Source organism: Crocodylus porosus, unplaced genomic scaffold (assembly GCF_001723895.1).
Source record: "Crocodylus porosus isolate Cpor-Errol unplaced genomic scaffold, CroPor_comp1, whole genome shotgun sequence".
NCBI classification, from domain to species: Eukaryota; Metazoa; Chordata; order Crocodylia; family Crocodylidae; genus Crocodylus; species Crocodylus porosus.
Window position 1 is genome coordinate 10,724,738 of NW_017728943.1, and position 13,307 is coordinate 10,738,044.

The following is a 13,307-nucleotide window of genomic DNA, read 5'->3' on the forward strand; positions in this document are numbered from 1 at the left end:
CGCCCCCCCCTGCTACAACACTGCCTGCGTACACCAAAACAGTGCCTTCCAGAGTGGTGCACATGGAAAAAATTCACATGCCCCAAAATTTCTAAGTCCCCCATTTGGAGGCCAAGCCCCCAATTGCCCATGGTAGCTAAAACAATGAGTTTGTGTTGTGAAGAAATATTCTTCACCCCCCTCACAAGAGGACGGTGACTCACTTCCAGCACTACATGCACTAACCCCCAGCACATTCAAACCTCATGCACTGAAAAAGTGCCTGCCAGAGAGGCCTAAATGGATATAGTGCCCATTCCCTCATAATTATAAGTTCCTGGTCACACATCCTCTTGAGTCCCAGGAACAAAAACCATTCTTTGGGTCTCAGGAACAGAAACCACATCTGAAGCAGTTTGCTCCTTTTCCTCCTCCTCATCTGTGCTACTTCATGGAATAGAAGGAGAGATTGGGGTCATGATCAGGGTCACCTTATCCTGGGTGTCCCTCTCATCCAGCACTGTGGAGCAGTCTCCCTACTGCTCTGACATGGTCATGGTTTCTGTCTCAGAACACTGAGTCTCCTTCCATAGGTGTGCTTTCCAGGACAACATCAGTCCTAAATGACTGGAGACAGAAAGCCTCACCTGCATCCTTGGAGAGAATGACATACAGCTGGTTGTAGAAAGGAACAATTGTGTGCCCTGCCACATAACAAGAGATTGCATCCTTGCCCCCAATGAAACATAAATCTCAGGGCCTTGATCTTGCTCTGGCACTGTGTTTAGTCCTGGTTGTACCCTCACACCTTCATTTCTTTGGCAGTTGAATACATCAACTTATTCCTCCTACTTTCAAGTTGCTCTATGATCTTTTCCTCTGACCAAAAGTCAGCCAAGTCCTTCAGTTCTTCCTGGGTCCAGTTGGGACCCCAATTAATGCATGTATCAGCCTCCTGATTTGTTGCCTGGATAGTGCTGGACTTTGTTTTCTGAGACATCAGAGAAGCTGTTCGTGGCCAAGATGTCGTCAAGACCAAGGTATTCTGACAACAACTGAGTCATGAAAAGTTGCTTGCAAACTTTGTGAGGCTGTTATATAAATGTGTCTTGAACAAACCTTTTTGAAAATTCCATGTACTCATGATAATGTTCCAGTGATGATCACACCACTTGTGTCTGTGCCTGTGCTTGGCTGCTCTTCCTGCAGACCTAAGTTCCCCTAGCCTCGCTGTGCCACCAAATCAAGGGCACTGTCCCCCCAATGGGCACCCCTTTGAGAGGTGTTAATGGTATCTATTGAGACATAGCGCTGTCCATCACACACCCATTTCAAACCTTGCCTAGTTCGGCGGAAGACTCTTTTCTAGGGAGAGGGGGCTTTCAAGCCAGTGTTCTTGCAGGTCAACTACTTTTTTTTCTGGGGAGGGGTTGGTTTCAAACCAGGATTCTTGCAGGGCAACTTTTTTTCTGGGCAGAGCTGGCTTTTAAACCAGGGTTGTTGCAGGGCAACTATTTTTTTCTGGGGAGAAGTTGGTTTCAAACCAGGATTCTTTTAAGCCTAGGCTCCTGTCTGGGGAGAGATGACTTTCAAGCCAGGGTTCTACAGGGCAACTGTTTTTTTCTGGGGAAAACTGGTTTTCCAGCCAAGGTAAACCAGGGTTCTTGCAGGGCAATTTTTTTTTTCTGGAGACACATGACTTTCAAGGCAGGGTTCTTGCAGGGCAACATTTGGTTTTCTGGGGATAACCGGCTTTCAAGCCAGGGTTCTTGCAGGGCAACTGTTTGTTTTTTTCCTTGGGAGAGATTGATTTCAATCCAGGATTCTTGCAGGCCCAGGCTCCTGTCTAGGGAGAGCTGGCTTTCCAGCCAGGATAAGCCAGGGCTGTTGCAAGGCAACTTTTTATTTCTGGGAACTGCTGGCTTTCAATCCAGGGTTCTTGCCAGGCAATATTTTCTTCTGTGGTCCTACAAAGCAAAGCTCTTTTCTGGGGAGATGTTTGTTTCAAAACAGGATTATTGCAGGTCAGGCCTGTTTTCTGGTCAGCTGCTTCTTTCAAAGGTCAGTAACTCGAGAATGAGGAGGCATACCCAACAACTATACTATTTTCTGAGTAAATACTTCTCAGATGTGCCTATTCCAAGGGAGGTAATTATTTCAGGTGGAGGGCTGCTTAATGAGGTTTGGTCAGCTGTTCAGGGCTGCATAGGTAGCCTCACCCCTTAATAGGTGCCATGCCCCCTGGCTGCCATCTTAGGACCAGAAGTCCCACCTCTAACCCCTGACCTTGATAGCCAGAAGTCCATCCCCTTGTCCCCCCAGAAATACTCCTTTTGGGAGGGGACAGTGGCCATCTTAGAACCAGAAACATCCAAATTATACACTAAAAGTCAAACACCTACCATAATGTATTTTAAGTGACTGTGGCTTGGCAGGGAAGGCAGTAAGTGAGGGTTAGCATGAGGCTTCCCAGGGGAGGAGTGGTTCAGGGACTGAGGAGGGGGTTGATTACTGGTGCATTACTTACTGGTTTACATGTGGCTTTACAGGGAATTGCACACTGGGCTTAATTCAATCAAAAACCTAATATGTGCAAACACTGACACAATGCTCCAAAATAAACAAGTTTAAATTTTAGAAACCTATTTAATTTAATGAGGATTAAACCCCATAATGTGTACAGGAACCCTAGGACTCCTACTTTCTAAATGAGTACCTTCATTAAAGGGCAACAGAGTTCTGCTCCTCAGCTGCTCTTTCCTTCTGGTCACAAACCTTTTTTATATGTTTTTATACTGCACTCATTGTGCTTTATCACATTTAGGGGACAAAGCAGGAATAATCCAACAGTATATGATAAGGATGAGGCAAAGTCCTGTGGTAAAAATATGTTTTATCTTATTAGATAATGTAAGCAAACTTTTGAAAATTGTCTAAGTTGCTTAGGTGCATAAGGCTTAGCAGCCCAAATAACTCTGGGTGGAATTTTATCCCTTTGGTCACCGTCACAGGGCGGGGACCCAGAAGCGGCCGTGATCTCTCCTGGCGCTCCCTACCGTGCCAAGTGGGTGTCCATGCACCCTTGTTATCTCACCTGCCATGACTTTGATAGTGAAAGTCTTGTAAGGGAGGCTGCCTTTTACCCCCTTGAGCACGGTACCCCTTGGCATACTCCCGCCAGTACCCCGTCTACCACTGATTCTGTGTACTCCCGCCACAGGGCTATGCATGGCTCCTACCACCCCTCATACCAAGCCCCAAGCCTCTCAGTTGTCCCAGACGTTGTTGCGTCTATGGTCTTTTCTTAGCGGCCCTCTCCGGGGCCTCTCCCCATACGCTCGCCCCCTCCTGGGGCTTCCTCTCAATGCGCTCGCGCTCACGCCCGCACTGGGGGTCTTGCTTGCAATCACGCAATCGGGGCTCAGGTGGCCTCAGCCTTACCTGGCTCCAGACCCCCTTCTCTGGGTCTTGCGCCCCACTGGGGCCTTTCGCCTGCGCCCACACTGAGTTTCTCCCAATACTGCCCCCACTGGGGCAAAACTCAGCGCCCCTCTCCGGCACCAAACTGCTGTGCCTTCTCTGGCACCAGATTGCTGTGCCCTCCCTGGCACCAGGAACCCCCACACTACTGGGGAGTTCCTATGAGGCCTCCTCCAACCCCTACAGCCCCACCCGGTCCTCCAGTCTAATATTAACCAAACCCATAAGCTAATCGGCTGTAACACAAAAACCCAACTCAAACACTAGCCTCCTGGCTTAAAATGTAAACCCAAAGCCCTCTGACTCATCATTATTTCCATCCCTGCCAGGGCTCCTCTGCCTGGTATTCTCACCCATGAACTGCTCAGGTCATCAGGCTTCCCACCTCTGCCTACTCCCAGCAGAGCTCTCTCCTTCATGGCTGCCAGAAGGGAACAGCCCCTTCGCCTCAGCCTAGGCTGTTTATAAAGGCTAGGTCCTGCCCCCTTCCGGTCAGCAGACCTCTGGGGTTGTCCCGGCAAGCCACACCTGTCCTCCTTTAGGAGCAGGGCACTTCACTGCCCTGCGACAGTCATCTAAGTAACACTTTTTAGTTATAGAAGTGGTATTTTGGCACTTACATGCTGCTAGGAATTCTGTTTCTCAGATACATAACCCTGCATGTGCATGTGACTATATGCAAATGTACCTGGAAATAAAATGAAGGAGAATGACAATATTTCTACCTTATTTTAGCCTTAATACCTAAGTGAGTAGGGCACTTGTCCAGGAAGTTGAAGACACAGTTGCTATACATCCCTTGCCCATAGGAAGTTTGAAACTGCATTTCTTGACATCCTAGTACACTGTGCTAACCATCACAAGTCAGGCATAATCCAGCTGCCTTTCTGGCACTCCTTTCAAAGTTGAGCCACTGTCCCTTGCATTTAATTGACACTGAAAAATGAGTGCAATATAGTGGGGAAGTTCCTGCCCTTCACTGGGGATAAAGATACTTAGGCCCTGCTCCTTGCAAGAGGAACAGCCATCTCACTGAACCATGCATACAATTGCTGTTTTCTTCCTGGCCACACATATATCCCTCTCTTGGCTGCCCAGGGGGCCAAATCCTATAGGAGTGTTAGAAAGGACTGTAGCTAATGCCTAACTTAGTGGCATAGTACTTACAGGTAGTGTTTTGGAAAGTCAGAAAATTACTTGCTCAAATTCCTTTCATGGTGACAGGGACCTAGGAGTTGGGTCTCTGACTTCCCCACAGCCCGCCTAGCTATTTGGGCTTAAAACTGGAAGACCACTCCTACTGCTCCATCTAACACCTGCTGAGTGTGTGTTTTAGGTCACCTGGATTTCCATAGAAGGTTGCTGGTGCACATCCATAAGTGGTGCTTACACATGTCTTACCAATACATAGCTTTCTGTGTATGCTCAGTCCACATATATACTGCATACTCATTTTTCGCACTGCTGGAAACAGAATTGCTACCTGCACCAAAACACCACACTTTGTCTTTCAAGTTACTTAGGTGTTTTTCAAATTTTTATCTGGTCATATAATGCACTTGCATAAGGAAGTGAATTAAAGCTGAATATACACTGTTATTTACAAAATATTAAGCACCATCTTATGAAAACAGGACCTGAGTTTCTTGATTTTTTTTTTTTTTACATTTTAATAGGCTTGGAAGGAAGAACATGATCGACTATTAGAAGAAGAACAATTAAAGGAAGAGAAAAAAGCTGAAAAGAAAGAAAAATCAAGTGGTAAAAAGAAAGGACAGAACAAGGAAGTACCAGTCATTGAAGAAAGCAAGAGCTCGAAGAAGAAAATTTCCAAGGAGAAATCTAAAGATGAGCCAGCAAAACCACCTGAACTTGAAGAGCACAATATCCTAGCACCACCCCCTGAGAAAGTTTATCAGGTGAGAAGATTATAATACCACATTAGGAAAAGATTCACACTTTAAGAGGTCCCTGTAATAAGCAGAGGCCCAGGTCCTACCTGGAAATAATCAGGAAATCAAGCTGAAACATCCCTCAAGAACACAGCCCTGCCACACTGGCTATATAAGCTCAGACCAAGGATAGCTCTTGGGGAGCTCCTCTAATTAAAATGTTGCAGTGTCACATGTATTAGGCCCCCACATGTTTAAAAATGGCCATAGGACACTTTAACTAAAGCTCACTCAATGAGCTATAGTTAAAGTGCCCCAGCAGCCATTTTTAAACCCATAGGGGCTTATACACATGATGACGCAGCAATACTAGAGCGTTCTAATTAGAACACATCAGAGCATTTGTATAGGCACCTCAGATTACCAAGCTGTGCCTCTGGCCTGCTTAGAGTGCCTAAATCTGACTCGGTGCTCTGAATCTGTGGGTTTAATTCACTTGCCAGGTGCTCTTGCCTGTTTTTGTTGCTCTTTATAACTAGGGATCTACGAAAAATCATGCCTGAAGTGCACTGCACAGGACAAAAGTTCAGCCTGGCAGATAGATCCATCCACCTACCTTCCACCCTCCCAGAAGGGAGTCTCCAACCACTACCACCCATCACTTCCTCTTCATGGAAGTGATCTTGATGCTTCCCCACCTTGGGGATTCCTGGCCTGGCCTCTTCTGCCAATGGAATGAGCTCCTTCTCCCCCATTGCTGGTGCTCCATATCTTCTCCAGGCAAACCACTGCAGGTGGAGATGATGGCTTTCTTCTGCTGCCAGAGGTCACAATCTTCTAGTTTCCACTTTCCTGGGAGTCCATGCTCTCTTCCTTTTCTTGAACCACCTCTCGCAGTCCTTTCTCCACAGTCTTAAAGGTTTTTCTCCAACATGGAATCAGAAGATGCTTTAGAGCATTGCTATCTCCTCCTGTCTCTTGTCTTCTCCCTGAGGGACACCACCAGAAGGCACTACTCACATTGCAGGCACTTCCCCACCTGGCTGACACTGGAAGAAACCCCCAAGCTGTTATCTGCACAGAACCAAACCAGTACCTGGGTGGAAGCCTTGATGGTGTGTGCTCTTACCTAGACAGACGCCTCACAGGTGGAAGCAGAGGAAAAGCTGAAAGTGGCAGTGGCTCTGGGATTGTGATGTCCACCAGCCATGTCTCTGGTCTTCTAATCTGCTGCCTCTCACTTCCTTCCTCTGTTTCCAAGCAGACATTCCCTCTGTAACTGGCCTGTTTGATGTTATTTAATCCTGAAGGGTTCTATTTCCCCTACAAATGTCTTTCCTCTCAGCAAGCTTACAGTGAAGGAATGTGAGAGAGAGTTTCAAAGCAGACTCCCTAGAAAACTCCCCCTTGTTCCGGACTCTTGTTAAACAAGGGGCTTAAGTCTTGGTCTAGCTGCTGAGTTTTATCTGCATAAAATAAAACTGGATTCCAGGAATACCTCCTCTCTGGTCTCATAGATGCTGTGGAGGATACACATGGTGACCATGAGTTGCAGCAGGTTCTCCTCATTCACCTCAAGGTGCACGCTGGGAGCACACCAGTTACAACATTGCCAGTGATGCAACTGGGGAGTCCAAGGGTGTAGTGCCAACTCTCCATCAGGTTAGGAAGTAGGGAAGTAGGGAAGTTTTGGAAGACATGGACACTGTGGGGGTCTGCCTGCCCAGCTAGCATAGATGTGGGTGAAGTGATGATGAACAACTCCTTGCAGGATGATTGAGAGGTACCCTTTGTGGTTGAAGAATGCCCAGCCATCCTAGGCTGAGCAGACATGATGTGGGTACTGTCCAAGGCCCCTGTGCAATTGGGGAAGCACATGCATCAGAAGCCAGCTACTACATCCTTCAGGTTGATAATGCAGATGAAGCAGTTTGCCAGGACATCCTGGATGACCAGCTAAACCTCCTGGACAGCCTCTCTGGCCATAGGCAAGGCAACATCAAACTGGTTGGCAATGTAGCAGAGACTGCCAGGAGTGGCCAGCTTCAAGACAGCAATGGCGACTTGCTTCTCCGAATTGAGGGTTGGCTGCATGTTGGTTGATGATGTCCTGGTGAGTGACATTATCATGCAGATGATGATGTTCATGGAGGTGTCATATCATATATGGAAGGTCTGGAGCCACAACTCATCACCCCAGGTACCAAGGACTATCTGCTCCCACCAGTTGGTGCTGATGGGGTGCACCTAAACCCTCTGCTTGACAGGTGGAGGTGGTTCTAGAATATCCCAGTGCTTGTGGCATACAGGATGGTCCCATCATCACTGTCCAAGAGGAATCTGGAGCCACAGTCATGGATGCTCAGCAGGCAGGGGTGCAGAGGCACAACAAACAGCTCAGTGCTTGTTAGCATGAGGATGCATTCTAGGGCCTCCCACTACCGCATCAGATATAGCAGGTCATGTGTGATGTATCATATGAAAATCACACACTGTGATCAGCAGGACCTGACATAGCTCCAGGGTCTCCCTGCTTGTGTACAGAAAGTGGGAAGCCATGGCATGGTGCAGGATGGCTTGCAGAAGCCCCAAAATTACCTTGCCTGCACTGCCGGCCAGCCAGACTGGAGACATGGCCAACCAGCTGCCTGCATCCATGCAGTCTGTGGGGGAGTGAGGGCAATCAAGCCAGAAATTGGGTGGGCTTGGCCAGGTCCCCCCTCCTTAGGGGGAGGGTCCTTGGTGCCTGCTGACACTAGCTTTGGGCATGCAGAACCCTCCAGAGCTCCCCCACCTGCCCTGACAGCCAGCCATGCAGATGGGCATGGGGGTGGGGCAATTTAGCCAACAATTGGGGCTGAGGAGCCTCTGGCCAGATCCCCCCCTACAGAGAGGCTCCCTGGTGCCCAATAGGTGCATACCCCCAAGAGCTCCAAGGCCACATGGGCCCAGTTCAGCACTTCCCTAGACCCAAGCAGGGGTAGTCTGGCTGGGCCTACCAGCATTGGGACTGGCACCCCATCCCCCCAGCTTGCCTGCTGCTGTCAAAAAGAAAGATGGGCTGCAGGGTGGGATCTGAACCCTAAAGCTGTGGGGGCCCAGTCCAGCACCTCCCAGACTCCATCAGGTTTACCTGAGCTGAGCCTATTCAGCCTTGAGGCTCTCATGTGACTGCTATGCCAGATTTTTACAGGAATGTAGAATAACAAACTGGGCAGATGATTGTAGATGTTGCAAGAGGGCTGATTTTGATACCAAAGTTTTGTTTTAAAAATCTCTACCTTGTGTCCCTGATTCATTTTTTCCCCCAAAGTTAATTATGATATCATGAACCACTTTGCATGGTGTCTTCCATTTATGGGTCTTTCATTCCCAGGTTTTTGACTGCGCAGACTGCATTGATTCAAGATTGTTAAAATAGTCCTTGTATCTTTCTTGATTCCCACCACAGAAATGTCTTCCAGATCAGATTCTTCCAAAAATAGTTTTCTTGAAAACATGAAAAAAGTGCACTGCATTCAGCAACTTGTCTAAACCTATCCCAGCCTTGCATTTTCTTGGGGAGCCACATATCAGACATCTTAACTACAACTATGTCCTAGTTGTCGTTTTATAATCATAGCACTGATCCTTGTTATATTTACCCATGGAAGACTATTGAGTATTTGGGATTCTATCTTGCCATCTTATTTTCATTAGCTTTCCCGAACAGCTTAAATGAAAATGGGGCAAATATCCACAGTTGTCTGTGGTTCACAGACATAGAATAAGGAAATCAGATCTACTGCTTCATAGACTGCTAATTTGGCTACAAAGTGTATGCCTTCCTGTTACAAAGACATTCATATAATCTTCTAAAGGCTGTTTGAGCTTTAGGAGTTTTCTTGGGGACTTCATCATCAGTGAGAACTTTACATGAGAGAAGGCTACTCAGGGAGATGGGTTTGTCTGCACCTTGAAGCACATACACTCCCATGGTGATAATTAGTGGCATATGGGAGCAGGCTATGGCCTAAAACATGGGCATACAACTGCTAAGCAATCTTTTTAGGAATGAGATAGCAAGACACAGTCATCAACAAACAGAAGTTTGTGGATTAATTCCTCAAGTACCCTTGTTTTCACATGCAACTTTCAGGAATTATCCAGATTTCCATCAGTTATGTATCTAATTCAAATACCCACATCAATATTGTATAAAGTAGTAGTGCTCAACTTTTTTGCCTGGGGGCAATGCCCAATCTGTCCATAAGCTGGATCTAGCTGGTGGTCCTGATCTGGAGCCCTGGGTGGGCATGGCCAAGTCCCATCTGGCTGCACAGAGGGGATGGGGGGGAAGGGGATGCAGCCCAGCCCCAACCCAGCCCTGCAGGGCAGTGGGGCTTAACCTGGCCCCTTGGGATATGGAAGGAGGCTTGACATGACCCCAATCTGGCCCCTTTGGGGGTGAGGGGGGAAGGGGATTCAACCCAAACCTGGCCCTACATAGGGAGGATGGGAGTGGGGGGCAGAGCGTGGTGCAGCCCTGACCTGGCCACATTGGGGGAGGGGGCATGACAGCCCAGTTCCAACCCTCTGTCCGGGAGTTACCCAGACTAGGGGACCCCGGGAGGCTCCTTCGGCACGGGCGCAGGGGGCGGAGCAACCACTTACCTGCTCCAGGTGGGAAGATCAGACCCGGGGTGGCAAGCAGCGGGACCGGAAGTGTCGGGGCGGATCTGCTCCGCCCAATGTGGAGCCATGGAGCCTGAGCTGCCGGCACGGACCCCAGCCGCCTGCAAGGGAGCGGAGGGGTGGATCCACTCCACCCAGCGCGGAGCAGTGGAGCCCGAGCTGCTGGCATGGACCCCAGCCACTGGCAAAGGAGCAGAGGCACGGATCCACTCCACCCAGCACGGAGCAGCGGAGCCCGAGCTGCCGGCATGGACCCCAGCCACTGGCAAAGGAGTAGAGGGGCGGATCCACTATGCCCAGTGCGGAGCAGCGGAGCCAGGGCTGCTGGCGTGGGCCCCAGCCACTGGCAAGGGAGCAGAGGAGTGGATACGCACCACCCAGCAGGGAGCCCAGATGTTCTGGCACAGCAAGCAGGGACACCTGGCAAGGAAGCAGGGATCTGGCGGTGCGTCCGGTGACGGGGGCGCGCAGGAGCCGCAGGATCCAGTTAGAAAGGGCGGAACGGAACCCCAGTGCCTGCCAAGGCGGATGGACTCCAGGGGGTGACCCCGCTATAGGAGAGCAGGGGAGGGACGCGGGACCCTTCCCCTGGAAGAGCTACAGGGAGAGGAGCGGACCCGGGGGGGGGGATAGGAAACGGCCGGAACTTCGTAGACGAAGGTCCGAAGTACCGGGGACCTTATCCCTCAACACCTCTGGTGAGGAAGGACTGAAATTGCTTAGAAGAGCAATAAGGATGCTCATCCTGGAGGACCGGGCAAGGGTGTAGGGGAGGAGGAGCCCTCAGAAGTCCCACGGACCACCAGTCTCAATTCCGGTGACTCCTGCACATGCCGCACAAAAATCCAACTGGACCAGGAAAAACATCAAAGTTGTGGCAGGCGAGCGCGGTGCGCGCAGAGGGGACAGAGGAGGGGCTGTTTATAAGAAAAGAATGCACACTGGGACCAAACCAACAGGCGAGCGATAGGCTCGTTCACACCCACTACATAGGGCATGAGACTTCAGGTTTTGGAATTTGGTAGCAGAAGAGGGTGGTCATATTCATTGCCAGTGTTCCCCTGCCACCAAATTTTGCAATCCATAGGGAACTCCACAGGCAAGCATGGTTCCATGGGCTGTATTTGACCTGCAGGCCAGAGGATGAACATCCCTGGTGTAAAGCTTCTTGGCAGCAAACAACACTAAATGGCATTGGACTGAGGACATAGACTTGATTTACACCATTTTACTGAAAATGGAATGGAGATATTCCCAACTATTACAAAGCAATCTGCACCCACAGCAGTACCACCTGGTATCAGAGTTGTACCAGCTACAAGGCTTAAGCTAATTGCCTGCAGGAGGCTGGGCTTAGTATATAAGCTGAGGCCTTTCATTTGGGCTTTTGATACTCAATGCCTCACAACCTGCAGCAGCTTCGTGCCTTGGACCCTCATGCTTCTTTGTTCCTGCCTTGCCCCTGCCTTTCACACCTCATTCCTATTTACCCTACTGTGTGTTCTGAACTCCCCAGCTCCTGGCCTGGACTGCATCACTACAAACTAGAAATGCAACTTTTGACTCCCTGGATCTGATCTCCCTGGATATTACTTTGTGCAGCTTTAGCTACTGATCCAGATTTCCTGCAGGTTCAGGTACTGTGAGGGAGTGGGGCCTAGGAGCGGCCGTGAACTACTTAGCGCCCCCTACCGTCACTCACGGTGGACTCAGCACCCTCGGATTCTCGCCCGCCACGACTTTGATCATAAATAGGTTTCTATGGGAGGCTGCCTTTATCCCCAAGTAGATGGTGTGTGTGTTCCTACCCCTACTCCATATGGGGTACCGCTGGGCACCCCTGCCTTAAGGGCTATGCGTGCCTCCAAACCTCCCCTTTAGCACGCCCCAAGCCTTGCAGTTGTTCCGTGGGACGTTGTACGGTCCCCTGCCCCTTGGGTGCTCTCCCTCTGGCACCCTGGGCTCATAACCCGCCTGGCGCCCCTGGGCCAGGCTCCTACACACCGGCCTGTTACCAGTGCCCCGGGCCTGTCTCGCCACTGTCCAGCTACTACCGGCACCCCTGGGCCTGGCACGTAGCCGCCGCCCTGTTACCAGCACCCCCAGGCCTGGCACGCTCTTGTGCTACTCCTCAACCCATTGCCCCACTCTGGGACCTATTGCCCACCTCTGGGCTTCCCCACCCCTCTCAGGGCCTCTCCCACGCCTCTAGTGCCTCTTGCCCCTCTCGGGGTCTCTGCCGCGCTCTCTGCAGCCATTGCCCCCCTTCTGGGCCTACGCCGCGCTCTTTGCCCGTGTCCTCCTCCCCTCTGGGGCCTTGCCCTCTCCGGGGCCTATACCGCAGTCCTCACGCTTAGGGTTCAGGTGGCCGCAGCCGTGCCTGGCCCCTTGACCCTTCTCTGGGTCTTTTGCCCCACTGGGCAAAACACCGCCCTTATGGGCTGGGGTCCGAAACCCCGCACACCGCGCCTCTCCGGCGCAAACAGTTATGCCCTACTGGCACAGTGCCCCTGCTGGGCACCGGGAACCCCCAAGCTGCTGGGGAGCTTCCGTGAGGCCTCCTCACACCCCTACAGCCTCACCCAGTCCTCCGGTGTAACCATAACACAAGCCAAGCCCAAACGGCTGTAACAAAAACCAACAAAGAGCCTTCCCGCTCGTAATGCAAACTCCCAGCCCCAGCAGGGCTTCCACCCTACCTCCTTTCAGGGTGCTCTCATCCCCGGCATCATCGCAGCCAGTCAGCACCACAATGCTGCCACTACCAATTCAGGCCGCCCAGCCCAGCCCAGCCCAGCCACAGAGCTCGAGCTCCTGCAGCTGCCAGAAGGGAACTGCTAGTCAGGCTCCAGCCTGGGCTGTTTATAAAGGCCCGGCCCTGCCCCCTTCTGGCCACCTGACCGGCTGGTTGCCATAGCAACCCACAGCTGCACTGCCCTGCTGATTGGCAGCTCGGTTCCTTTTACTTCCATGGCACAGGACACCTTGGTGCTCCTGTGACAGGTACTTGTTTAACCACACACTCTTCAAGACTGCTTATACCCCAGTCATTACACCAACTTCCATAATTCTTCCCATCATGCCACATGAACTTGTCTAACTATAACAATTCATTTGTTATGGCAGTGAGTCTTAGATAGAAGGTTCTGTAAACCTTCTCTTCTGATGGTGTTAAAAGCATCTATAAAAACACAATAAATGAGAATCTTCTGTTCTCTACATTTGTTCTGTATGTCATGTGGTAAGGATCAGATTTGTTGTTTCTCTTCCTTCTCTGAAGCC

The 13,307-nt window shown here is 50.4% G+C and overlaps 1 protein-coding gene across 7 annotated transcripts in view; it reads left to right on the forward strand.

Moving 5' to 3' along the window:
- SPAG17 (sperm associated antigen 17) overlaps nt 1-13,307 on the forward strand; it is a 342,590-nt gene that overhangs the window by 209,717 nt on the left and 119,566 nt on the right. For all 7 annotated transcript variants that reach the window (XM_019548662.1, XM_019548664.1, XM_019548665.1 and 4 more), the window contains one exon: nt 5,136-5,378. In XM_019548662.1, the coding sequence (XP_019404207.1) occupies nt 5,136-5,378 (243 nt within the window). The remainder of the gene's footprint in view (nt 1-5,135; nt 5,379-13,307) is intronic.